The sequence below is a fragment of the Columba livia genome, chromosome 7, assembly GCF_036013475.1.
Source record: "Columba livia isolate bColLiv1 breed racing homer chromosome 7, bColLiv1.pat.W.v2, whole genome shotgun sequence".
Taxonomy (NCBI): Eukaryota; Metazoa; Chordata; class Aves; order Columbiformes; family Columbidae; genus Columba; species Columba livia.
Window position 1 is genome coordinate 15,270,582 of NC_088608.1, and position 24,419 is coordinate 15,295,000.

Below are 24,419 nucleotides of genomic sequence, written 5' to 3' on the forward strand. Positions count from 1 at the left end.
TGAAGCAATGTGGGCTTTTTTTCTGGTTTTACTCACCAACAGAAACACAGAAGGAATTTTTTCCAATGTTTTCCTTTTTTTTATTTTTAACAGCAACAATATAAATTGTCTGCTTCTCTCAGAAGAAAAAGGAATAATTAGAGGTGCTACACTACATTACCCCTTGCCTCAGTGCTATTCGATGGGCTTCTTTCCTCCTCATTTCATTTTAGGGGGAGAAAACAATAGTCCAGTATTAGCACACCTGATTAGAAATCAATAGGACATGCGGACATTCATTCATTGGTCAGTAACTTCCACGTATCCACTGTGGCTCAGGGCACTATGTCCCAAGGACACGCTTAACGGAGGGGACTAGAGTGAACGTTACCTAGAGATTAGTTGCATGGTACAATCTAGAGCCCAAAATAGCGCATGCAGGGTTAGAGCCAGGTAAATCAGCAGTCACCTGATTTCGGAGCAGATTAGTTTGCGCAACGAGGTGAGCTTGTAGCTTCCCTTGACACCATTGAGGCGCAGCTTTCTCAAGCAGCGAAACAGGCTGGGGGGAGGGAGCATGTTTGAGTGAAAAGAGAAAAAAAAATAAACAGAGAACAAGAGAGACACAAACATCTATCTTTTAGGATTTTAAAAAAAATTAAAATCACAACAGAGTGTATTTAGAGGCTGGGCCAAACCAGTATCACCAAGGTGAAAGAAAAAACAAACATCCCAGGACCGATTGGTTGCAAATCCTTTGAAGCATGCCAAGTTTAGCAGTAATTAATGCTCCAGTGTGGGCTGGGACACTGCAGACCAGCCAGGCAGCTGCAAAGAGCAACAGATACAGTTGTTAGTGACCCAGCACACAGACAACCCCACTCCGCGTCATGGCTGTGAAGTGGGAGCTCCTTAAAGAGAGGTCAGGATTAATTAACCACGGTAATTATTCACATGCAACAGCTGAAAGTTCACAGTGCTTTATTTTAATGGCAGGCTGTGAGTTTAGCAATAAGTGGCAGGAGTCCTGAGCAGGAAAAGAACACTGATATATTAGAGAAGAAAAAAAGAGACCATATAGCTCCAAAAAGTATTCTCATTGCTGTTTCTGTTATTATACTATGAAACATCAATCAAGTCAGTTCCCATTTTGTATGCTGTATCACAAACATGATTTCTCTTTCCTAGGAGCCTGTTATATTCCAAAGTACCTTACACCAGAAAAACCCTACTTCAGAGGTCGCATGAGCAAAATTGCAGTCACAGGAACAGAGAGGTGAATGTCCTACCCCAGCCTAGTGCACACTGAGCCCTGGCTGCTGCCCACAGCCCTGCAGAGCTGCGTGACTGCAAGTGTGGGATCACTGGCTGGGCTGTGAAACCTGCCCCTTTGGGAAGAGCATATGGACAGAACTTTCGGGGACTCACTGCTCCCATCTTCACAGGATCAGGACGGTGCGATGTGTCATGTTATTATCCTGTGCATGGACTTATGGCCTAAAGCACAGAGGGTGGAAAGACCTGATTCAGTGCACATTTTGGCTAATGAGAAGAGTCCGATTGAGTACTAAGAGACACACACACACACAGGCTGAATGAGAAACAGAGCACCAACTCCTAAATCTCAGCATTTCACTCTTCAAACTGCACTGTTCTTCATACTTTAACAAAAGAGCAAACAATGATCCCTTGTTATTAACATCTTAGGTGAGCATTTGGGGCAACGTGAGCAAGTGCAGAAATGACAAAGGTGGCCAGCCTCTGGGGCAGATCACCAGGTACCAACCTGAGTAGATGAATTCCTATAAAAAACATTTCCACTGCAGCAAAGATCCTGCAGGCACATACCATGAGTAATACCACGCCCCAGGAAACTCTGCTCCCCAAACAAAATGAAGTACTGCTTTGAACAGAAGGCACAACCAGCTGGACCTCATGCCTTGCATACAGAACCAAGACTTGCTTTGCCACACAAATGATGCAAAGACACCTGAGCCATCAATCTCTCTTCCCTTTGTCTGTCAAGGTTAATCACAGTGCATGCACTGAGTGAGCAGATGACTTGCAGATTAAAAATAAAAGTGCTGTCAGTTGGCCATTAAATGCAGATCTTTCACTTGGGGGACAGATGTATCTTTATTTCTTCCATGCAGGAGAAACACTAGTCTCTCTCACATAGCCCATATTCCCCCCTACCAGAAATAACTCCAAGCAAAGGACAACAACTCCTCTCAGCCTGGTTAAAAGATACAGATCCAGGCTCTTTCTTTCCTGCACTGCTTTTAGCCTGAAGAGTCCTGACACGCCATGGCCCCCATTCAAGAAAATTAGAGACGTTTCCCCAGCCCTGGAGTATTCTGTTCTGTCAAGACTTATCCTGTGGAGTGGGACACGCAGGTTCCAGTCCACTCAGGGTACAGGAGTAACCCACAGCTCATTTTCTGGGCAGGTATTTGAACCACATGCCTCCTCTAGAACAAGGTTAGTGCTATCACCTTTCTTCAGCTACATTTAACAGAAAATCTAAATTTTATTTTTAATGACATTTATTTTAATTAAAAATTAAATCCTTCACTTGCGTGTTGGGCATGCTCTGCAGTTAATCCTGGATCAAGCTGTTCACAGGCATGAAAAAAGCCATATCCTGACAAGAGAAAACTCTTATTTTAATGCCTTCAGCCATATTTATGATCCAGTTATTGTTACCAATAGACAACAGAACACAGCCATCAAGTGTGTATAGGGTGCCTTTCCACCAATGAACTTTTAACTCACGCTCCTAAGCATCTCTGTCCTAGAATATCAGAGGACTTCACAAACATAACCAACTTCAAGCAACACTCAAACACTCTCACTGCTGTTCTAAGATGGGGAGACAGAGGCCCAAGAAGCAGACAAGCTGGAAATTTCTTCTGGAGCACTGCAAGGTTTTGCTTCTCTCAGAGGCACACAGGCTTTTCTGACAGACGTTACTGGTACTGCAGCATCTGAGGAAATGCATGCCTAGGCTTTGGCCACTGAGAGATGCAGACTGATGATTGTGCATCTGAACCAACACAACAGAGACCATCCTGCCTTCTAGGAGAACTAAACAGGTGAGAAGGAAATGTCTGGCAAAACCTTACCAGTTCACGACACCTCGATGATCTTAAAGGTCCTTTCCAACCTAAATGATTCTATGAAAACAGACCCAGTGAAGAGGTACAAGTGCAGGTAAAACCTGCTCAGTAGACAAAGGCAGACCTCCCAAAACAAAAGGATGGCTGCACATCCTTCTGCTTGCTTTACCTTTGCAATTTTGGTTTCGTCCTTCTTCTTTGCAGTTTGCAGGGCTTCAAAGTGGTGTCTGGCACTGTCGTAATCCACAAGCTTCCTTCCTCGCTTTGCTATACGAGACTAAGAAAGATGGAGAAAAGAGTTGTGACAATCTTCCCCAGCAGCAAAAAGCACAAAGCCTCTCAGAAAATGCTCCTCACCCAACTTCCAGAGCACCCCATGCTCTGCCCACTCAAGGACACTCACTGGATACTCCACACAGGCTTCCCAAAGAGGTGGCCCTGGGAGCCACCTGAGAAAACCACCATTCCAGAGGGAGCAACTCGGAAGAGCAGACTGAGCCAGGGAAAGCAAATGGATCCAACCAACAACAGGGCCCACCTCTGGATGACATTAATGTTTTCAGAATTGTAGCTCTGGTGATTCCTAAGCCTCCCCACGCGCCTGCATCCTTCAGGCACCTGATTTATAATTTCCAGGGCCTCCCGAGGGCTGCAGCCAGACTCTAACTAACCAGCTCACAGCTCTAGTTCCTGTGAAAGGTCATAGATTAAGTTCAACAAAAGAAAGCATTTCTGTTGCCAGCACAGCAAAAGCACTCATCCACATGCTCAGGATATGCCTAGGACAGCATTTTGGACCCCACAATAGGAGCTCCAGACAGAAGCAACCACAGCCACAGGCAGTGGTCCATTGTAACCAGCTATTAAGCAAGAGAAGCAAGAGGGAAAAACTGCAGCCCTGTGTCATTGACAGGCAAGACACACTGAGGCTGCAGCCAACACAAGGAGGGAGCCAACTGTGTACCAGACTCGTGTTCAGGAACGGAGTCCTGACAAGTCCATGAGTGAGAATCCAGAATAGACAACTCAGGCCCGTGGCCTGACCCTCCATTACTCTTCTTTATCTGAGGTGCCTAAGGCTCTGTCCGCCAGCAGAGTTTCACCTTGGTGAGGCCCAGGCCCACTGGGCTGCCCTGTTTTAAGAACCCACCAGCCATCCCCCTTAGACTCTACAAACTTCCCAGACTATTTGGGCTGGAACACAGGTATTCCCAGCCTGATGCCAGCACCCCCAGCTCAGAGAGCCTGGTCCAGCATCAGTGACCAGCAGTCTAGAGACAGGCTGCAGAACTGGAGTGAAAAGGCATGGCAAGGAGTCAGAAGCATTTATAATTAACCACAGCACCCAGGGAAATTGAAAGTGCAAGACGAAGAATCGGCATTGGGATTTACTTGCAACAGCAAAATCCACCCCCTGCTCTGCACTTGGCAGCGATATGTGGTCTCCTCTCCCCAGGCTCCTGCAGATAAGCTGCAAAACCGCACGCAGGGCTGATCTTTCTGCCAGACCAGCTGGGACCAGTTCGCACGTCTCCCACACATTCTCTTCTGCGCTTTCAGCAAACGCTGGTGCAGCTCTGTGTGAGTCACGGCTGATCTGCAGGATCTCAGCCACACACACGTGCAAAGTGATTTCAAAGCACTCAGCTCACTCCTAGAGAGGAATCACAACTAAGCTTAGCCACCTCAGTCACATCTCCCTGACATCACACCGCCAGTCACAGATGGAGAAAGGATGTCAGGGGGGTGCTTCCAGCAGTGTGACAATCTCTGAGATGCTAGCTAATGCATCTTACACACACATCAGATAAAACATACGACCAGATTATGGATTTATGAGATAAAATTTCTTCCCCATGTCAGACTGGTAGAGATAGCTGGAGTTTTGCCCACATCTGTGATGTGGCAAACATCTAGGTTTCTCCATCACCCCCACCAGGGAGTTTAATTCAATGTCACCCATTTAGTTTGACTCAAAGTCACCCATGTCCCATCAAGGTCACTTCTGCCATTTTTTGCAGCCCCCAATCTTCTGCCACCCTCACGTTTCTAATAGAGTACAGGGAAATACTACAGGGTGCAGATACATAGCGAGTACTCCTGGATTAGCCACTGAGCACAACCACGATAACAGTAACAGGACTCAGCCCAGGCTCAAAAGGCTGCAGGGCAGCTTCCCTGTATGACTCCAGGATAGCTGCAGCTGCCCACCACTATCTCCAATAGAGTCTACTGTTCTGCAATAAATCCATCTTAATTTAAGTCTCCTTTAAAAACAAACAAACAAACAAACAAACTTTCTCCCCTTTACCCTCACTGATACCAGTTTCAGGGAAAGACAGAAAACCACCAATTCCACAGCTATGCAGAACATGGGTTATAGCTTATCTTCTCTGCAGAGACCTGTACTCTTGTTGTGTATTCTGCAACCTCAATCAAAAACTCACTCAGAAGTAATATAGGTTATGCAAGAATCCTACTCCAAGAAGCTATAAATACTGACCTGCAAAGAAAGAATGAAGTATTTTTTGCATTCCCATTTTTTAAGTTAGAGAACACAGAAAGGTTTTGCTCATCCCTCCCCATACAACATTTAAAAACTATTCCCTTTAACTTGGAAAAAATCCTTACTAAAGGAAACTATGTTTTCACATTCCTGCTGTGGATCCCATTGGAAGCCCAAAAAAATTCAAGGGAATTTTTCCAGCCCCTCAAGTGAAGGAGATTTCAGAATATGTTAGAATTTAACAAAAAATAATGCATGCATGGTCTAACTCATCACACATTACTGAGCCATTAATGAAAAACAGGCCTTCATATAACTCAATTAAAATCATCTTCTCTCCATAAATCATTATTCATTATCACAGTAATGCCAGAATCCCAGGAAAGGCAGAAAATTTGCTTTTGTGGAAAACACAAAACAGAAAACTATTACCACAACAACCAAAACCTACTGAAATATTCTGTAAATTATGTAAGACTGGGAGGGGTTTGCCTGCCACCCTCATGAACTCTAATTCCTCATGTGAAGCCAAACTACACTTTTGTACAACTGTCGCAACCTTCAACAATGGCACTTATAAGAGTTTCTATCAGTCACACAAACCAGCCTTGATTTTAGCACTTCTCACTGCTCTGGGGTAAGGACAATAATGCATTCAGCTGAACTACCAATAAAAACTTATCAACCTTTTTAAATTCATACCACTGAAAGTCCATTTTAAACAAATAGCCAACTCTGTGAAATATATCCATATCTTATTGTAGGAATCAACAGAAATTCAAATTCTCACTCATTTTAGGAAGCGAACTACAAACAAGTAGTGCTCTCTTTAATGCTTTACTTAAATCACGCATAAAATTGCTTTAATGTCCAATTTTCTAGAGCATCATCTGAAGACTGAGAAAGGGATATTAGTAATAAACACCTTCTTGGCCCATTTGAAAGACAGAAAAGATGCGTGAGAACTCAGTAACTAACACCTTGAGTTTTGGTGAAATTTGGTCAGTCCCAACCTTGTGCTCCTCTTAAAATCTCACCGTAAAACCTCAGCAAGACCTCAGCAGAATTAGGATACTAAGCACGGAAGAAACACGATACGCCGAGGTGACTCAGTGCACAGCCCACAAGGCTGGTAAAATGTGATCTGGACTGAAGCAGTGCAGAAGTCCAAGTCTACAGCAGCCTAAAACAGCAGGGACAGAAGAGGCTAGAAAAATTAAGCAAAACCAAGAAGCCCCAGGAAGCAAGGATACCGCTGTTGTTCATACCACAAGCCTGTGACCAGCCCCTCTCTGATAAAGCATGATCCTCTGGAAGCAACAAATATTGACAAACTTTTTAGAAGGCATGCGGTGGGGAAAGGGTTGTTTTCATTGGGAGGAAGCCAAGCTGATATTTCCCATATGGCAATATCATTACTAGCACTTCCATATGGTGAAGACATTTCCTGCATAACCTTCTGAAAACGAGCAGAGAGAAGATAACTGTGGGGGAAGCGACAGGACATCATTCAAACCTAGGTCCCAGGATATAATCTCCCCAAAAAGACACTTACCCAGCATTTCCTCTCCTCTGCAAAAAGCTGGCTATATGCACAGCACAATTTTAGTGAACACACAGATCTGTCTTTCATACCAGCCTCTACCTATAAAGCACATTTGCCACTTATTACTTCCCAAATGCTTTGTACTTACAAGGAAGTTAAAAAAAAAAAATCTAAGAACTTAAGACTGAGAGCTTGTGAGCTACTGCCGACCCTGCCCTCCTGCACTGTGATACAGTAGATAATTTTATGGATCCTTCCCTTTCACACTTATGTTTTCTCTTCAGCATCTTTCCCCTGGATTTTTCACCCTCATTTCAAGCCCCAAAAGAGAACATCACATTTTCACATGACCCAGAGCTGCAAAGATCTTGGCTGCTCTAAAAGGAGAGCTTGCAGAGCACCACACACACATCCTCCTAAAGAAGACAGGGATGTAAGAAATGGATTCTTATGGGTTTTCATCTGCTGTGATTCTCTCAAAAGGTTTAAAGAGAATCTTACTTTAATGTCTGGAAATTGGCCAAGGTACGTATCCATGGTCAGCAGTGCCTGATCCACCAGCTTCTGATGGAAATCTGTCCAGAGGAGATCATTGTTCTGAAAAACAAAAGTGGTGAGCTAACTACTGAGAACACAGAGTTCTGCATTTCTCCATGATCCTACAGTCAACAATTTCCGTCCCCCAGAGCACTTAAGAAACAGTAATTTCTTTGAAAAAACTAAGGAGCAGAGAAATTAGTTGAAAACAGGTGGTCATGCCAGAAATGTAGAGACAGAGGAGAAAGCCTGATGCTGCTAATTCAGGTGACCTCTCTAAGGACCTTCCTCTGAGGGCCCACCTTTTCCCCCACAGTGGCAGCCCAAGTCCATACCAGGGAAGGGGAGATGAAGGTCAAGTTGGCTTTACCTCCTTTTCCCAGCAGCCACAAAAATTAGACACCTGACAACACTAGGCACCATTTTCTGCTTTTCATTACAACACCACTTTCTGGAGGACAATAAACAATAATAGAAAGCTATTCTGGGTGTCTTCAGCCCTCACCCTGCCTGCCTCCACAGCCCAGTGGAGGTCCCATCCAGGGTGTGCACCCTCACCTTTGCACACTGTACCCTTGATCTTATCTCAGGCACAGTAAACTCGTATCAACACCTTGAATTAGGTGGAAATTGCCACTCTCTCCTGGTTTTCCACTTGAACAAAGGGTTTTGCCTAAAATATTCAGAAAAAATGCCCACTTTATGTTGGAATTTTTTTTTTTTTTGGCAGGTATAGCACTGTTCTACTGCCCATCTTTTCCTGAAAGACAGAAACACAAACAAAGGCATGAAAGGGGGAGGTGGAGAGCTGGAAATATTCCTGCAGACCCTCAGCATTGCTACAGGTAATCCTCTGTACTCTCGCTCCCCTTTGACCTCTCTGGCTCTAATTCTCTGAAGGGACAGTCTCCCAGGAGGCACTGCAGCAGCTCCGGAAGAAACAAGGCCAACAGAGAATGTGAAGCCAAACAGTTGAATTACAATTCCATTATTTACTGCAACAGCACTTCCTAATGGAAAGTTTCCATGTTAATGCAAGAACTGACCTGGAAACGTTCAGCTTTTGTTTGATTTATCTGCTTTGAAGTCAGTATTTCCTGGGCATGATGCAGATGTTATTTCAGGTGAGATTTTCTGCAGGAGAAAGCAAAGGGAAGAACCCCTCTCCTGCTCTCCTCTCTATTCCTTCCCCACTGCTCCAACGCCACAAACAGCTGCAGATAAAAGCCCAGTCCTGCAGCCCCATGGCAGATGGATCCTCAGAGCTGAACTGCCACAGCTGCTGCCCAGCAGAACAGCTGAGCGAGAGAGCAGAGGGCACCTGCCCTCAGCTGGACCCACCGCACACACGTGCCAAGGGGAGCCAAGCTGCCAAATGACAGGCTGTGCCCTGAGCTCCGCAGGAAACACCTGGGCAAGCTGGACAGGCATCACCTCACCAAGGGATGAGAAGAACAGCAGCCTGGGGTGACACATGGCTCAGCCAAACAAGGTGGCAACCAAAATATGGCAGCTGGTGGTACTGCTGCAAGTGGGAGGTTGTTGCAGCTACATAATGGTTGCTCTGACAGTGCTTTGGCCATAGATTTAGCTTCCCCTTTCTCTTGCACAGAGCTTAAGAAATACACCCAGTTAACCCTATTGGCTCTCTTTTGGCATTCTCTGTTCCTGTTTAGCTGCTGTTGGGGGAACAAATTGCTTGTGGGCATAAGCACACTGCTCTGTGTAGCATTCAAGCATCTGGGGACACTGTTCTACATAGACAAAGATACAGGCCACTTCCCTTCATTTTTCCCTTCTTCCCAATGCTGAGTTTGTCTCTCCAGAGTCATATGCCTGAAGAAAGGCAGTACACAGACACAGCTTCAAAGCTGATCTCCACTGACCAACCAAGCCTGGTGACCCCACATCCTGGACAGTCTTACCTCTGCTATTTTATTTGTGTCATCCCTCCCAGGCCAATCCGGCTCATACACTTCCTGCAAACACTCCGTCAGCTTCTTGGAGGCCTCGTGCATGGCTAGGAAAGAAGAGGGAACTGCTTCAGGGAGAAGAAAATAGTGTGTTCCTCACAGTTTAACCCTCATCCTGAGGAACAGGGACACAAATGCTAAGCTCCTCCTTGCAGAATATCTGACTCTTGATAACACAAACATGGAAGGTAACCAGAGGGAGAAAAGAAACTGAGGATGTAGTCACATCAAAACCTTTGTTTTTGTCCTACCTTAGCAGAAGACATGAGAGTCTATCTCCTAAGACAGCACCACCTGTTTGGCATCAAAGCAGAACCCTATTCTATCCCAGCTGGTCCTGAAGGATTCTGAAAGATCCCCCACCCAATCAATGCTGACCTTCCCTACAACTCACATATGAGGAAACACCAGGAAGGGGTGGCTGCAGAAACCTCACTTCATAGGTAAGCACTAGAGAGAAAACGATCCTCTCCTTATGCAGACCTTACCTTTGACAGAAGCCAAGTAGGTTCGGAGGTCCTTCTGCAGCCTCGTGCCTTCAGACTGTGAATGTAAGGAGAAGAATGTCAGTTATTCTCTTACATAAAGAGCATAAGAAGGAGTTATCAAGCACTTCTAAATAAAGAAAAATGGTCTTGCAGATGGGCTACACACCCGCCTGATGACAACACGAAACACAAATAACAGTGAGACCACACAGTCCTCTGACTTGGTAAGCCCACAGCCAGTGACTGGCAGGCATGTTTGGCCAACAATACTACCAAGGTACCAAGTAACTTGATGTGGGTAAAGCTGTTATTTGCTCTTACCAGCAGAGCCAGCTTTAGTGTTTTGACTTCATACAAGTAACTAGAGAGGGTTCTAAGGGCAACAATTAGTTTATATGCCAAGGTCTAGTGGATCTGTGCAACATACGTAACTTAACGAGTCTGTAGGGCATAGAAGACAGATGGAATTGATAGATTTTGTACTGGTTTGGAAGCAGTTCAGCTCACCACCATTTCCTGCCACATGGCAAACTAAAACCCCTGTGCAAAGTAGGTACAAGGGACCTCTGACCCGCCCAAACATCCTGTCTAAATTGTCCTGTGCAGCAAATATGGAGTTAATCATCTTTTTCTTTAGCTTCACTGTGGAGGTGGCCTGTCAGAGCAGATCTCACTCACTAGGAAACAAAGGATTAATACCAGAAGCTGGGCTAAATTTTGGCAGTTTAAGCATTCAGATGACACAAGCTGAGTGCAGTACAACAATCCAGATTAGAAAGGGTCACAGAGACTTTCACAGCAAAGTTGTTTCAGTCATGCATATGTCCGTGCTCTCCCCATGAGACTGCTCTCCCGCACTTGGATAAGCACCTTCCCTTCACCCTGCCATGTGTTTCTGACAGTGGTGCAAGGCTGACAGGGAAACACTCCCAAATCCATACAGTGACATTATACAAACAGAAAAAAAAGGAAAAGGAAGGCTTGAGAAGTTGACCAACACCACCACAGAGCATGTCAAAGCAAGGGAAGGAGCAGACACTGAGGATAACTGTGCAGACAACCTCAATTATAAAAGTGGTTTTATCCCTTACCCTGAGGGATCTCACTGGATCCTCACTATTCCCCAAAGTAGCTGCAAAAACAAGAATGAAGGAAAGCAACAACTACACTTCACACCTTCCTCATAGCCTGCTGCCACTCCTCCTCTTCTTCCCCTGGTTGCGTCCCATTGAGGGGGTGGGGGGGTCAGCATAATGAATTTTGACAGCTGAAGACAACTCCAGAGACAGGGAGCTCCCAGGACATCTCTGACAGCTGCTTCAGAGCTACTAGCTTCAAAAGCAGATGTTTCCCAACAGTGCTCCCCAGCACTCAGGCATCTCTTGGCCCAACAGAGCTCATGCTGTGATCCCTTGTGCTCTCAATGCAGCTGTGCTCTCTAAGCAAAGGCTAAATCTGCCCAGCTGTTGGAGTGGCAGTGTTAGCATAGCTTTGTGAAGAAATCCATCTGCTTCTAACACCATGGCCCAATTTGTTTTCCTTGCCTCAAAAGTTCTGGATAAGTTCACACTTATGCTTTCCCTACTGCCATCAACAAAGGAAATGTGGGATGGGAAAGAGCTTGTATAAAAGAAATTCAGACTCCTAGTCTGGAGAAGGATTGGGAACTGACCCAAAGAGAGTACAGGAGGAAAGGAATAAAGACCACACCTGCTGCAAAACTCCTAGGAGTTCTTAAAACACAGAGCAAACAAATGTAGAGCTTTTTGCTGGCTTAAGCTGAGTGTGGAAACCTGCGCAATGAGACCTTCCTAGCAGTGCAATCAGAAAGCACCAGGGAAGAGATGCCAGAATAATCCAACAGCACACACACACAGAGGACCATCAGGGAGGCTGAGCTGACAAGCAGCAGTTCAGTCACTCTGTAATATGTGTTTGGTTGTGCCAGACACAGGAAGCAAGAAAGGCTTAGAGGAAAGCAGCTCTGCCTCCTGGAACTGGTCCGTGCTAGAAATCACAGACTGAAACTGGCAAAATCAGATGTCAGAACACAAGAAGAAATGGCACTGAAGAAATTATCACGCAAAATCCCTCACATGGATACTCTGTCATCCTGCAGCTGTATAATTTTTAAAAATGACTAAATTTGAACACATATCTTTGAGGTTATCAGAAACTAATCAGCAGGGAAGGTCCTCTGCAGAACTTGCCTAACACTTGGGCACTGCAATGTCTAGAACCGTAACTCTCAGAATTATAGCATCTAAAATCAGAAACTACCTCTAAAATTGAGCCCATACTTGCCTGAGTCCTGCTAAAGCAGCACATGACAGAACCCAGACTCTTCAAGTTTTGATACCCAGTCCCAAATTCATGAGGACAAAAGTATCCTCTGAGGTACTTTGGCATCATAATTAAGCATCAAATCAAGATTCTTAGGTAGAACACCAGAAAAACCTGCAAGTCATGGCCCAAATATTGGAGTGTGCAATTGCAGCAATGCACAACTAGCTGCTGCATCCTCCAGGCATCCTTGACACCACTTGTCTCGCTGTGATGTGCAGTCACCATTATGCAGTGCTGCATCCTGCAGCTGGAGTGGTCTTTCCTAGCCACCCCTTGCTGATGTTTAAAGTCAGAGTTACAGCTGATCCCCACGACTATGCAGCTGCTTAAGCCTCTTAAAAGTACCAAGCCTGCCAGGGAGAGTGAACAGACTTTACAGCCTGTAAGATCTGCAGGAAGAAGGATTTCCCAAGAGTGGCTCAGTTTTGCCATGAATCTCATTTCCACAGCTCCCCTAAGCACCTGGAGTTCCTACCCAAGTCCCTCTTTGGCATTTTCATTGTGCTATTTCCTGTGCACGAGTAAAGCAGCTCCCTCACTTGCTACAACGGTTTCTTTTTATTATTTTAAGCATTAATGCTTTCCCAAGAAACTCTGACAATTGCTTCCTCTCTGTGCATGCAGCACTTGCTTTCTTCAGGCAGGCTACAGCAAGCTGTCAAGTACAGACACGATTCTGCATAAACACCTCTCACAATGCAGTTAGACACTGTCAAGTACTGTATAGAACAGAAGCTTTCAACACCCTTGAGTGCACATTCAAAAGATGCTTTCTATACTCAGAGGTAAAAAAAGGTAGGGAAAAGGCTTACACTGGAATCTGGAAAATTAATCTATTCCCCAGTTATCAAAGAGCAATAGGTTTAAAGGTGTGCAGAAGGAAGTTAGAGGTATGGTTAAATCTAAAGATGTTCAAAAACCTAATAGTATAGTATTTTTTAAATCACAATGTTTAAAAACAAACAAACCAAACAAAACAAAAAAAAGGAGAAATAGTGTGCATGTGTGTGTGTGTATATATATGTGTGTATATATATCTCAGAGTTACAAAACTCTACAAAAGGAAAGTAAAACTAGGACCAAAATTGAAGATCAGTGCTGATCCTGAACCCCATATTCATTTCTCATTGCTGCACTAACAAACTGACTTAAAACCTTAATGCAGGGACAATGACACTGTGTCTTGATGTAAAAGTGACCAAAACAAGTGGTTCTACTCAAACACGCAAGTGTTGTGTTGAGCAGATTTTGCCATACTTGTAATCACGGTGTAATTCAACCCTGTGAGCCTATAACACAACCAGGCATAATATGCAGGACAGTATGTACAAGAAGATGCATATTTAAAAATAGAATTGCTATGCTTGGGAGGCTGGAAGAGCTTTCACTCCAAAGGCCTAAGGAACCACCTATTACATATAGCTTTTCTCAATTAAAAAACCAAGAGGGGTTTGGTTTCCTTTTCTGCTTTCTTGCTTTGCTGAGGGGTTGTTATTTACGATACCTTTCACTGAGCACTAGCTAAGCATGTGATTTTCCATAGAGCTGTTTCTTCATGGAAGACAGGTTTCCTAAAACCCTTTTTTCCCCAATCTTCAAAAGAAATTATTTCATCCTAACATTAAACTCCAACCCCTTCTTTGCATAACCTCCCTTGTTTTGAAGTTCCCATGGGAAGGATTTTTATTATCAACAGGAATGTTCTACACTCAAGACAGGCAGGTAATGTCCTGTTCCGGAACTACGCTACAAGAGCAAAGGCGAAGTCCCCGCTGCCTACCCTGCAGGCTGAGGCTGTGCCGAACACCACGGGGTGTGGACAGAGATGGATGCAGCCCATGTCAGCAGCAGCTTGTCTCTTGTGTTTGCTGTGAAACACTGTAAACCAACCCAGAACTTCCACACAAGCAACAGCTCATAAAGGGTCTCACAACGCAGCCGCTCTGCCAGGCAGAAACACAACATGGTGCCAGGGCTGCCACCAGCCTCCCACTCTCTCTCCAGCGAGTATTTCAAATGCAGGGGAAGAGAAGCCAGAGCCTGGCACACCTCGGGATGTGGCTGTGTGGTACCTTTGCAGCCAGCCTCTTGCTCCCAGGTCTGCGAGGACAATTTCCAGTACAGACCTTGTGCCTGTGCCTGAACACAAGTGACACTGGGAAAGGGAAGGAGAGGGGAGCCTTCAAATGAACTTTTAGGGAGGTTAATTGCCAAAGATAACCTGTCATGAGGGAGTAATATAATAGCCAGTTGTGCTGCTTGTCAAGCCTTCAAGAGACACAGACAAGATCTCTAGAAGTGTAGTTATGTCCAGTTAATTTGTCATGCAGCAATTCCACCTGTCTGAGCTAAAAAGCTCCTGCCATTTAGAGATCTCAGAGCAGTGCTCTTATATGAACCTGAATGGACAAGGAGCTGGGAAGTGCAATGCTTTCCTCTTTATCCACTCAACCACCATTTGAGAGAACCACAAGACCCCTTGGTTGAAAACGAACACGTAATTTTTAGACCTGCTCTCCATTCATCAACAGCCCACATATGGAACGTGTTATAGTGTTACAGTCATTAGAGTCAGAGGAGCCTCTAATCAAGCAGCAAACAAGGCCACTGCCTGGTCACAGCCCCACCAGTTCCACAGGACAGCTGTTCTGTCACAAGCCTGCAGCACATTCAGCTTCCCTCCAGCCTCCATCCCCCTCTGGGGCAGACTTGGTAAGGGAAGGGCATAGAAATCTCACACGTACCTATACTACACACACATATCATACATGTAAAAATAAAAATGAGTGTGTACACATGCACATATCGTTGAAGTTTTTCTCCCCAGTCTGCTTGGCATCATAATAACCTCTCAGACCTGGATATCCTAACAATCCAGCTAACTCTTATTTACAGTTTGCCCTGTAAAACAGGCATTGTTATTTTAGTAATAGGGAAACTGAGGGTCAAAGCAAAACCAACAGACCCCAAACAGCAAAGGCAGAGCAGCCTCCAGCTACTTTGATAAATTATTTGGAGAATTTAGTTAATGGCCTGCCCCTACAAAATGAGAAAAGAAATTCAGCTGTAAAAAGGCAGTGGTTCTTTAACAGGCTTCTCAGCGCACCACTGGAACTTGTGGCTCTGGAAACTGAAAAGCCATTCCAGACAGCCAGATCAAGATGTCTGGATTTGAGTTTTTCAGTATTTCTCCTTTTAAAAGGCTATTTCCTGCTTGCTGATACTTAAAAATGATACAGAAAAGTCACTCCTGGTAATGTCATGTCATCAGAAAGAAGCCAAATTGGATTCCTCTTTGTACAAGACAATATCATTGGTAAACATGCTATAGAGATGTTACATGAACTTCTGTAGCAACTGCTGCTATTGCTGCCAAGAAAATGGGCATCAGTCTCCAGGAATCTCCAGGCAGCTCCAGTTAGACATAAGTCAAAGTCAGACTGAAAGATCGTAATTATATTCTGCTGTGACGAATCCCTTCTCAGCTGGTTTTGCGACACATAAGCACATCTGCTGAGTCTTAACAGACACGACACAGCTGCTGCTAACAGCTACAGAAAAAGGTCCTAAATATGTCAGGGCACAAAGGAGCTAGAAGATTTCTTCAGCACCACCTGAGCTCTGGTGTGGCATGCATTTCCTGACATGAAACAAACACCACTTTCCTCAACACCAAGCACTCCAGTGCAAATCCCCTGGGGTAACTGACGTTTTCCTCCTCTGAGTGGCTGAAAGCTCCAGATTAAAAAAAAACCCACACGCGCCCAGTTCAAGATATAAACTGACTGTTGTTTAAGCACGAGGGTGGGGGAAAATTGCTCCACTGTTAAAATATTTTTGTGTGCTAAAACATAGGGCTGAAGCAGACACACGAAAGAACAGTGACTCAGGCCTGACACAGTGAATAAGCGAGGATGGGGAAGCAGTCAGATTTAGGTCTTAGCCACAGAAGGATGTTCCCTTTTCACTGTTTGCTTTCTTTGTCTCTTTTGCTCTCCGCTGCCCTTGGGAAACTGAATCTGCCTTGTTCCATTTGATTTTTGATTTCTAATCTGTTTCTCATCCTATCCAACTTTCAGAGATAGAACGTTGTTCTTATGTCGCTGCTTCCAGCCCAGCATTGAAAAATTACATTACAAAGCAGCTTCTAGCTGCAGTGTTCTGGTTGAGCTATTTCTTTTCCTAAACTTGGGTCTAGACAACTATTATTTTTCAGCATATAGTCTCACTGACTCCATGATAGGGACACTGGAAGACACAGTGTAATTTCTCATAAGTAAACAGCTATGAGTTGTGGGTCACTTCAATAGGTCTATGGCATCATTTAATTTAATAGGCTTTAACTGCATATTGCAGCAGATGACTGGAAGCTAATACTGAAACCCAGGATGTAATTACATATCACAAATTATCTTACCAGCTGTTTGTTGAAGTTCTGCACGCACTGTTCGAACTGTTCATCTTTTGTTTCATCTGCTTTCCCAAGCTTCTGAAGGACCTGCAGAAAGAGAGGAGAAATACAGGAGACTTCAAACAGAGAAAGCAAAGCAGAGACAAAGAAACAGTTGCAAGTTTTTGCTCACTAGGCTGAAAGAACAGAAGTTTAGAAGTCTCCATTATTCTTGTACTCAGAATTTTCAGAATATTTCATAGTCATAGTTTGAAAAACAACTTACAGATGAATCGGGATAAACTCAGACCTTTTATACTTTGCTGTACCCAAGAGCATGACTGAGGTTTGTCCTTCACTGGCCTGATGCTTTTTGCAGCCAAGGCAATAGCAACCCAGTTGTTTATCTCCTGGATCAGCAAGAAACAAACCACATCCCTAATATGCCTTGTGCTGTGTGGTTACACTAATCCTGATTTAACAGTAGTCTCTGGTCCACACAAGGTTTTTGCTCCCAGAACAGCTAGACTGCCGTCACAGAGAGCCATACAGAGACCCCCTTAGAGAGAGAAGGTGGCCAGAACAGTGAACGTCCCATCTCCTTTCCACCTTTCCTCACTATGCTCATGCTTGGCAGGAGCTGGCTGTTGAGACCAGAGGGGGACCTCACACCATGAGTCTATGTGGCACTCAGTCTGTGTGTCACGTCTGAGCGTGCCAGCAGCCAGCCCTGTTCCTCTCACTCCCTGCCTGCTCAGCACAGCTCTCAACAGCCTGTATAAAAATCCTTATCAGACTACTTCCCTTATCACACTTCTCTCTTAATGATCTCTCCATGCAGCTAAGTGGACTGTTCCCGAGCTTTGATCAAAGCATTCCATTTTCTGGGTAGGAAAGTAGGTCCATCAAAAGCAGGCTGAGCAAACTGCAGCTGTGGAGGAGGGCAGCAGTTACTTCATGCCCCAAGCAACTCCAGCAGCAGGGAGATGAGGATGTAAAGTTGTAGCTGGTTAAGCTCTATTACAACATCTTGGTTAATGGAAAATAAAACCTAACCACGAAAAAAATGGGAAAAAAAAAAAAAACAAACACCACTTGTCTCACGGGGCCAGTAAAACAGAGAAAGGCCCACCCCATTCTCAGTCACAGGAGGTTTTGAGAGCCAGAGGTGGGCTACAAAGGGTGCTGAAGAAACATCTTTAAAAGCAAGGGATTCTTGAGTGGCAAGAGCATGACTGCCCAAGAGGCAGAAAGCACTGGAAAGCTGAAGTCTCTCTTGCTCTGCTGAGCACATCACTACTTCAGCCACAGGCCTTGGCCATCATGTTCAGCCTGTCTTAGAGAGAAGAGGGTCAAGAAGCAAAAGCAGGTGCATGTTACTGCTATCAGGTTTACAGGAAGGCCACTAGTAAATGTCTCCAGACCAGATGCTCTGAGGGACTGTCCGGTAGCCATAACAGCCACCTGAACCAGCTTCCTCCAGCTCCCTTTGCTACTCACAGATCTCCTCAGAGGATTCTTCCCCTGCAGGGCAGGGATCAGCCTTTCACGTTCGGACTCCAAAATGATATTGCAACATGATGTAAAATAAAATAGAATATTTTCAGTTGGAAGGGACCTACAAAGATCATCTAGCCCAGCTGCCAATGCACCTACTGGCCCGCTCTCTTCTTTTTACACAGCCAAGGTAGGGGACACTTATGTCTATTTGGCTCATCTCTGTTTCCCTCTCCCCCATATACACACAGACATTCCCAGTTCACTCCTGACCACAAAAACTGACTCAAGCCCTAGACATGATAAATTAGTGCCATCATTCAGCACCCAGCTCGTAAATCCCCTTATTTAGACTGGGATTGAATGTCTAGGAGGGAATCACTGTTTTTCATTCTCCCTCTGTTCAACGGTCTCTCTTCACTGCCAGTAATCACTGAGGTATCCAAGTGTCAGCAAAAGCAGGGGAAAGGACACATACAGATAAAGACTGATCTCTGTGACCAAGGGCTGAACCAAAAACCTCCAGCGTCAGAAGCATAACTTTCTACAGCACAAGCAACAGCAGCAAACAGTGCAGCTACAAGCACCCAAAGTGCTTCGTAAACCTGTCTATGTAGCAGGATGTAGAGAAGATGAATATTCTCTTCTTCCTCTCAAAGCCTTGGCACAGAAGAGCTTGTTGGAGAGCAGAAGAAGCAACACTGGTTGGACGGGCAGAGTCCTGTACACCAGCCACTGGTGCCTCCTTTGCTCATCTGCTCCAGTAAAGGGGAGCACACGCCACAGCAATGCTGCTGCCGAGGCTGCACATTTCTCTGCCATGACAGCAAGAGAGAAGGATTCAGTATGGCCTCATCTTTCTCATCAGGTGAAAAGGTGATCCTCTTCCAGAAAGGATGCTGCTCAAAGGCCCTGTGTTCCGCTGCACTCCCCTAGGCTGCTCAGCCCATGGAGCACAGATTTCCCACTTGCTGGGTGACTTCCTAGATGTCCAAAGAGCCAATAGCACCCATCACAATAAATAACAATCAAGTATGCAAGCTGCAAATTCCAAAGCAGAATGATGCTCCCAATGTGCAGATCAATAGAATTGTTGGGGACACAAAGCAGCTTTTTATGGGGCAATGCATCTGTCTGGCTAGTCAGAAGATGAAATGCTTTCAGGCCTGGAGGGGAGGGAAGGAGACTGTTTAACTGGGAGGAATCTGGAGTATGTCGACAGGGTCAAAGGTTTAGAACAGCCTCAGAGCTTCCTGGTGTAAAACACTGAGCAGCACCCACAGACTATTCATTGTGGTGGCTGCACTCCTGCTTCCCACATGTCCAAGAACCTAATCTGCAGTTCCACTGCTCCTTTGGGGACAAGCATACAGAGTCTGGGGTCATCCATCCAGCTGGAAAGATCTTTGTTCCGCTGCGGTGAGGTGCTCTGCACAAGTCCTGCAAAATGCTGGGCACTGGAAAGGGCTCTAACTCACAACCTGCCTCTAAGGAAAAAACTCCTGCTGCAACAGCGATGCCCAGCTGAGGAGCAGCTCTGAGTGATGGGGAGAAGTAACAAGAAACCCTGCACTTTTCCACAGGAGTGACATGGGGTGGTTGAAACAGGATTTGAGGATACCAGCAGAGGAACAAGACAAAGAAAACAAAACTATTTATGAGAGGCTGAGAGAAGTGAATCCCTGGCTACAAGAAAAGACCTGCTCTTGCTTCCCACACTCTTCCCCCATCTGGTAGATGATGGCTTGTGCCCCACATCTGCTGGCCCTATAGGCGAGTCCCAGCCATACAGCCCACTCTGATCCCTTCATTACTCAATATAACACAGCAGAGAGACAACAGCCCTGGGCTGCAGCTGGGCAGAGCTTATCTTCTCATACCACTCTCCCTCAAAAACAGATCTGCCTCATGCAAACAGCCCAGCAGTCAAACCCTAAGGTCATGTGAACAGCCTTCACAAGGCTGGCCCTCAAGCCCACTCCCATCAAACAGCCAAGTAGGGAAGTTGTACTAACAAATCCCTCTGGACCCCTAAGTCAGCCAGGGATGGAGCAGACGGCCCTGGGTGTGCTGCTGACCGCAGGCATGTCTGTGCTCACTGCTAATAGCCCGTGAGCTCACAGGACCAGTCCCCTCCCCGGGCTGGTACGTGCCGTCATAGGTCAGGCTATTCCGGGTGAGCCACGGCTGCTCCCTCCCTTCCCCTGTGATGGTCTTTAATCCTCCAGCTTGCTGCAAAGCCAGATAAAGTTCGGATGGAAACTTCAGGCTCTTTGATAGCTATTAATGGAGCAGATTTACCAGGGTAAGAGTCAGGACTCCACCGCAGCTCTCAAATCTCAGGGCAGATCAGAGATGGAGTGATCTGTCAGCTGCTGTCTGGAGGCAAACCACACCAGGCAGAGGGCATGGATCTGGCATTTAAAAGATTAAGAAGCAACTATGGCTAGGCTCCTTGATCTGCCCTTGACCTGAGAAGTCCTGGCCCTGCATAAGGAGAGGGACCATTTCAAGAGGGTGCAAGCTAGCGTGAAGGAGGGAATAATTTTGTATGAATCCCACAAACCACTTTGTGGGATGGATTTCAGAGTGGGCTTCAATGGGTTTCAGTCTTGGCTTACTACAGATTCACTATGACAAGATGGGGATCTCATCATAGCCAATGTTTTTGGCCTCAGGTACCAGACACATTTGGACACTTAACCACCATTTTCCAGTGTTGCTCAGAAACTAGGTATCTTCCAACAATTAGCTAGATCCGCAGGTACTCTGTGTTTCTCATAAACTAGAATCACAGGCACCTGACCAACTACTGCAGCATCTCTAAACAGAGCCAAATTCCACCCATGGAGCCTCAGTTTTACTGGCATTTGAATAAAAGCAACAAGAAACAAGGAGATACAGACTGAAGTTTTAAAAGCACTTTAAGATGCCAGGAGGCAAGATGCTATTAACAAATAAGTAAATGATCACATTCCTTTCATATCATGGATGCATTTGTCATCTGCTGTTGCAGGCAGAACTATTTGCAGGAAGTTCTGAAATTATACACTTTGAGAAGTGAGATTACACAGAATAAGTGACAGAGAAATCTGGAAATCCTCTGTATCAGAGATCTGGCATTCTGCTAGCACTGGTCAGGCAAGTAAAGGCATGAAATAGCCTTTAAAACCAACATATTTTCCCATCAGCGGGGGAAGGTTGCTTAGGAAAATCCAAGTTGCAGGTTTTTCTCAATAGCAAGACTAAGATTCACAGGATAACTGGGCATTTAGGTAACCACCACCGTTCTGTAGGACTCAAAAGGAAGCATCTCATCTGGCTGCAGTCTATCCTCTTTTTTCCAGGTGTCCATGAGGAAGCATTTCCACAGGGCAAACCCCTGCACTGCTTAGTGTAGCATCTCCCATGCTCTTCTCCTTTGTGCACCAGACATAAAGGAAATGAAGATCTGGAGATCAGCCCTGTGACCACCAAACTCTGATGTGGAACAGAAATCACCACTAAGGACAAATACTTGCCAGCAGAGCAGCAGCAGTGGGCATCAAGAAGCAGTATCAGACCAACTAAAACATGGTTCTCCTTTGCTCTAAAAAGCAACTGTAACAGATTCACGTTTATGCTTTCTAATAGAGAAATATACCCCAGATGCTTAATGTATCCACAGTTCCCACTCAGCACCTTCCTTTGCTCTCTTCTGAAGTATGGATGACACAACAAAATCCCTGAAAACCCAAATATTCACAGCAAACACCATGAAAATCCATTATGTGAAACAGCAACCTAATAAAACTCTACTTTTCGTGGCATGGGTCACCCATGCCAAAGACCAGTTTAGAGCATGCACGTGATGAGTAGGAAGGCAAAAAATAAATGCAGGTGTGGATCCCAAAGAGAGCTAAATCTGCATATGAAACATTGAATTTAGGGTGGTTCAGCCCTGATGAATGGAGCGTCATTAAGCCCACAGCCAGAGCACATACAGCTTGAGCCCTGCAGGTCCACTTCTTACTCCCCACTCTATCAGAGAAGGGGTAGGAGTTACTGATATGGGCCTCATGCTCCTAAATCACTCCATATCCTGGCCCCTCCACCCCTCAAAAACAATGCCTCTGACTTTCACTGTATCTGCCAAATCCAGTGCATTATCTCCAACTACCAACTGGGCACAAAGCCAGTAAATACTGTGACTAATTTTGAATTGCAACAAATTGGCATATGCCAACGGGTCAACTAGCAACAGAACAAACAGATCTTTGATCTCAGGTCGCTGCCTATTTGTCCATGGAGGACATTATAATGGGAAGAGGGAGAGAGAAAAGTGTCCAAGTCAGATGGAAAGCACAAAGCCACATAGCTTAATGAGGTACAAGCAAAGGAAGTTTCATAGGCTTTTTTAAGCCTGGTTTATTTTCTACCCAAATGAAATGTGACTTGCTCAGCAAAGTAGATTTGTGCTCATGGAATAATTTGGTTTTTGCACTCAGACTCAGAGAGAAAAGCAAGACCAGAAGTGGGAGTCCTGCTTCTGCTCCTGCCCTCCAGGAAGCAGGGCACGTCCTCCTGCCCTCCACCCCTGCCTCTAGGCTGGTTTTGGGGACAGCCTGGCTTTTCTCATGCAAGCTTGGCACAATTAAGTCTTTATCTGAAACAATTAGACAAAGGAGGATGGGGGTGGAGAGGAATAAACACCAAACATGTTAAGCTTCATTTCAAGTTGAGAAAATTATTCCCGTGGCTGAGCAATCAGCAAGACCAAGATCACTGGAATATGGGAAAGGGCAATTTCACACTTGGCACAGACAGAGTGGCTCTTGTTTGCTTCTTACTTGCTGACAAGGTTCAGTAGATTTTGCAAAAACAGGGCTAACTGCCGAGCTAAGAGTTGGGAAATCAGGGTTCAATACTGCATTTTACTAGAGACTTCCTGAATGACCTGGAAAATCCATGTCGATTGTCACATCCATCCAACTGTGAAGAGGAGTGTTTGTTCAGCATGTTGCAGAGTCAAAGTTATCCCTGGCATCCCCAGCTGGCAAACAGGAAAGAGGTGCAGGTGACCAATTTTGAGTACCCAGCTCAAGACACATTGAGTTTGATTTTCTCAGGTGTCCCTCTAATTAAAGTCTGTGAGAGCCATATTCTCAAACCCAATCTGACTAGGGAAAAAACCCAAACAACTAAACCCAAACAACTAAAAATACAAATTTTCTCGTCATATTGTGATGTTGGAGTTTCAGAACATCCCCTAACAATATGCCAACAATGAAGAATCTAAATCATTAGAATAGATTGTGTAGAGATCCTTTGCTAATTAAAGACTTTTAAATAAGTTAAATAAGCATCTCGAGTGTGATTTAAGCTGGACTGATTCTACTCCACACAGGGGATGGACCTTGTAAGGCCCTTCCAAAGCCAATCTTCCCAAGTCCTGAAGATGACAGCAATAGGTCAATCATTTTGTCTCTGAACAAATACTCTCCCTCCTTCCTCCATATCAGTCTGAAGTGTAACATGTATCCAAGCGTGACTAGATAATAATGGCATATAGAGCCTATAGTCAAAGAAGCAGGCCACCTTCCCTAACTTGCATTATATGGCAAAATTTCTGTAGAAGCAAGAGTGACAATGAAGCCTTGAAGGCTCAACTGAAATATCTGCCTCTGGCAACTACTAAAGAGCAGCCTCACTGAGACCTGCACCTTCAGGACAAGCGTTGAGCTTATTGTGACTTCGTGTGGTCACATTGGTTCATCCTTCTTCCTTACTCTGTAGTCAATAGGGAAAGTAACAGGACCTCCACTTTCACATTCTGAATTATTTTCTGAAGAAAACTGCTTCCCCATAATTGGCTCAGAGGGAGTTCAAGGCAACAAGTTTCACCAGGCTGTAATTAGCATCTTAAGAATACACCCGTTTCTGACCATGCCAGGTATAAGACAAGATGTAGAAACAAGCACAACAAGTGCAGGATGTTTCTCAAGTCTGGAGGCTTGGAGTGATGGTCACCTTATCCTCAAGGCTGAGTCAGAAGTAGC

General features: G+C 45.1%; 1 protein-coding gene across 26 annotated transcripts in view; it reads right to left on the reverse strand.

The window, feature by feature from the left end:
- The window catches only part of BIN1 (bridging integrator 1), a 99,014-nt gene that overhangs the window by 39,474 nt on the left and 35,121 nt on the right, over window positions 1–24,419 (reverse strand). For 15 of the 26 annotated variants that reach the window (XM_021299126.2, XM_065070649.1, XM_065070648.1 and 12 more), the window contains exons 2-7: window positions 16,912–16,992; window positions 10,149–10,203; window positions 9,613–9,707; window positions 7,652–7,747; window positions 3,268–3,375; window positions 449–541 (exon numbers count right to left, since the gene is read on the reverse strand). In XM_021299126.2, the coding sequence (XP_021154801.2) occupies window positions 449–541; window positions 3,268–3,375; window positions 7,652–7,747; window positions 9,613–9,707; window positions 10,149–10,203; window positions 16,912–16,992 (528 nt within the window). The remainder of the gene's footprint in view (window positions 1–448; window positions 542–3,267; window positions 3,376–7,651; window positions 7,748–9,612; window positions 9,708–10,148; window positions 10,204–16,911; window positions 16,993–24,419) is intronic. The other 11 variants (XM_005511008.3, XM_065070654.1, XM_065070653.1 and 8 more) reach the window with 1 other exon arrangement.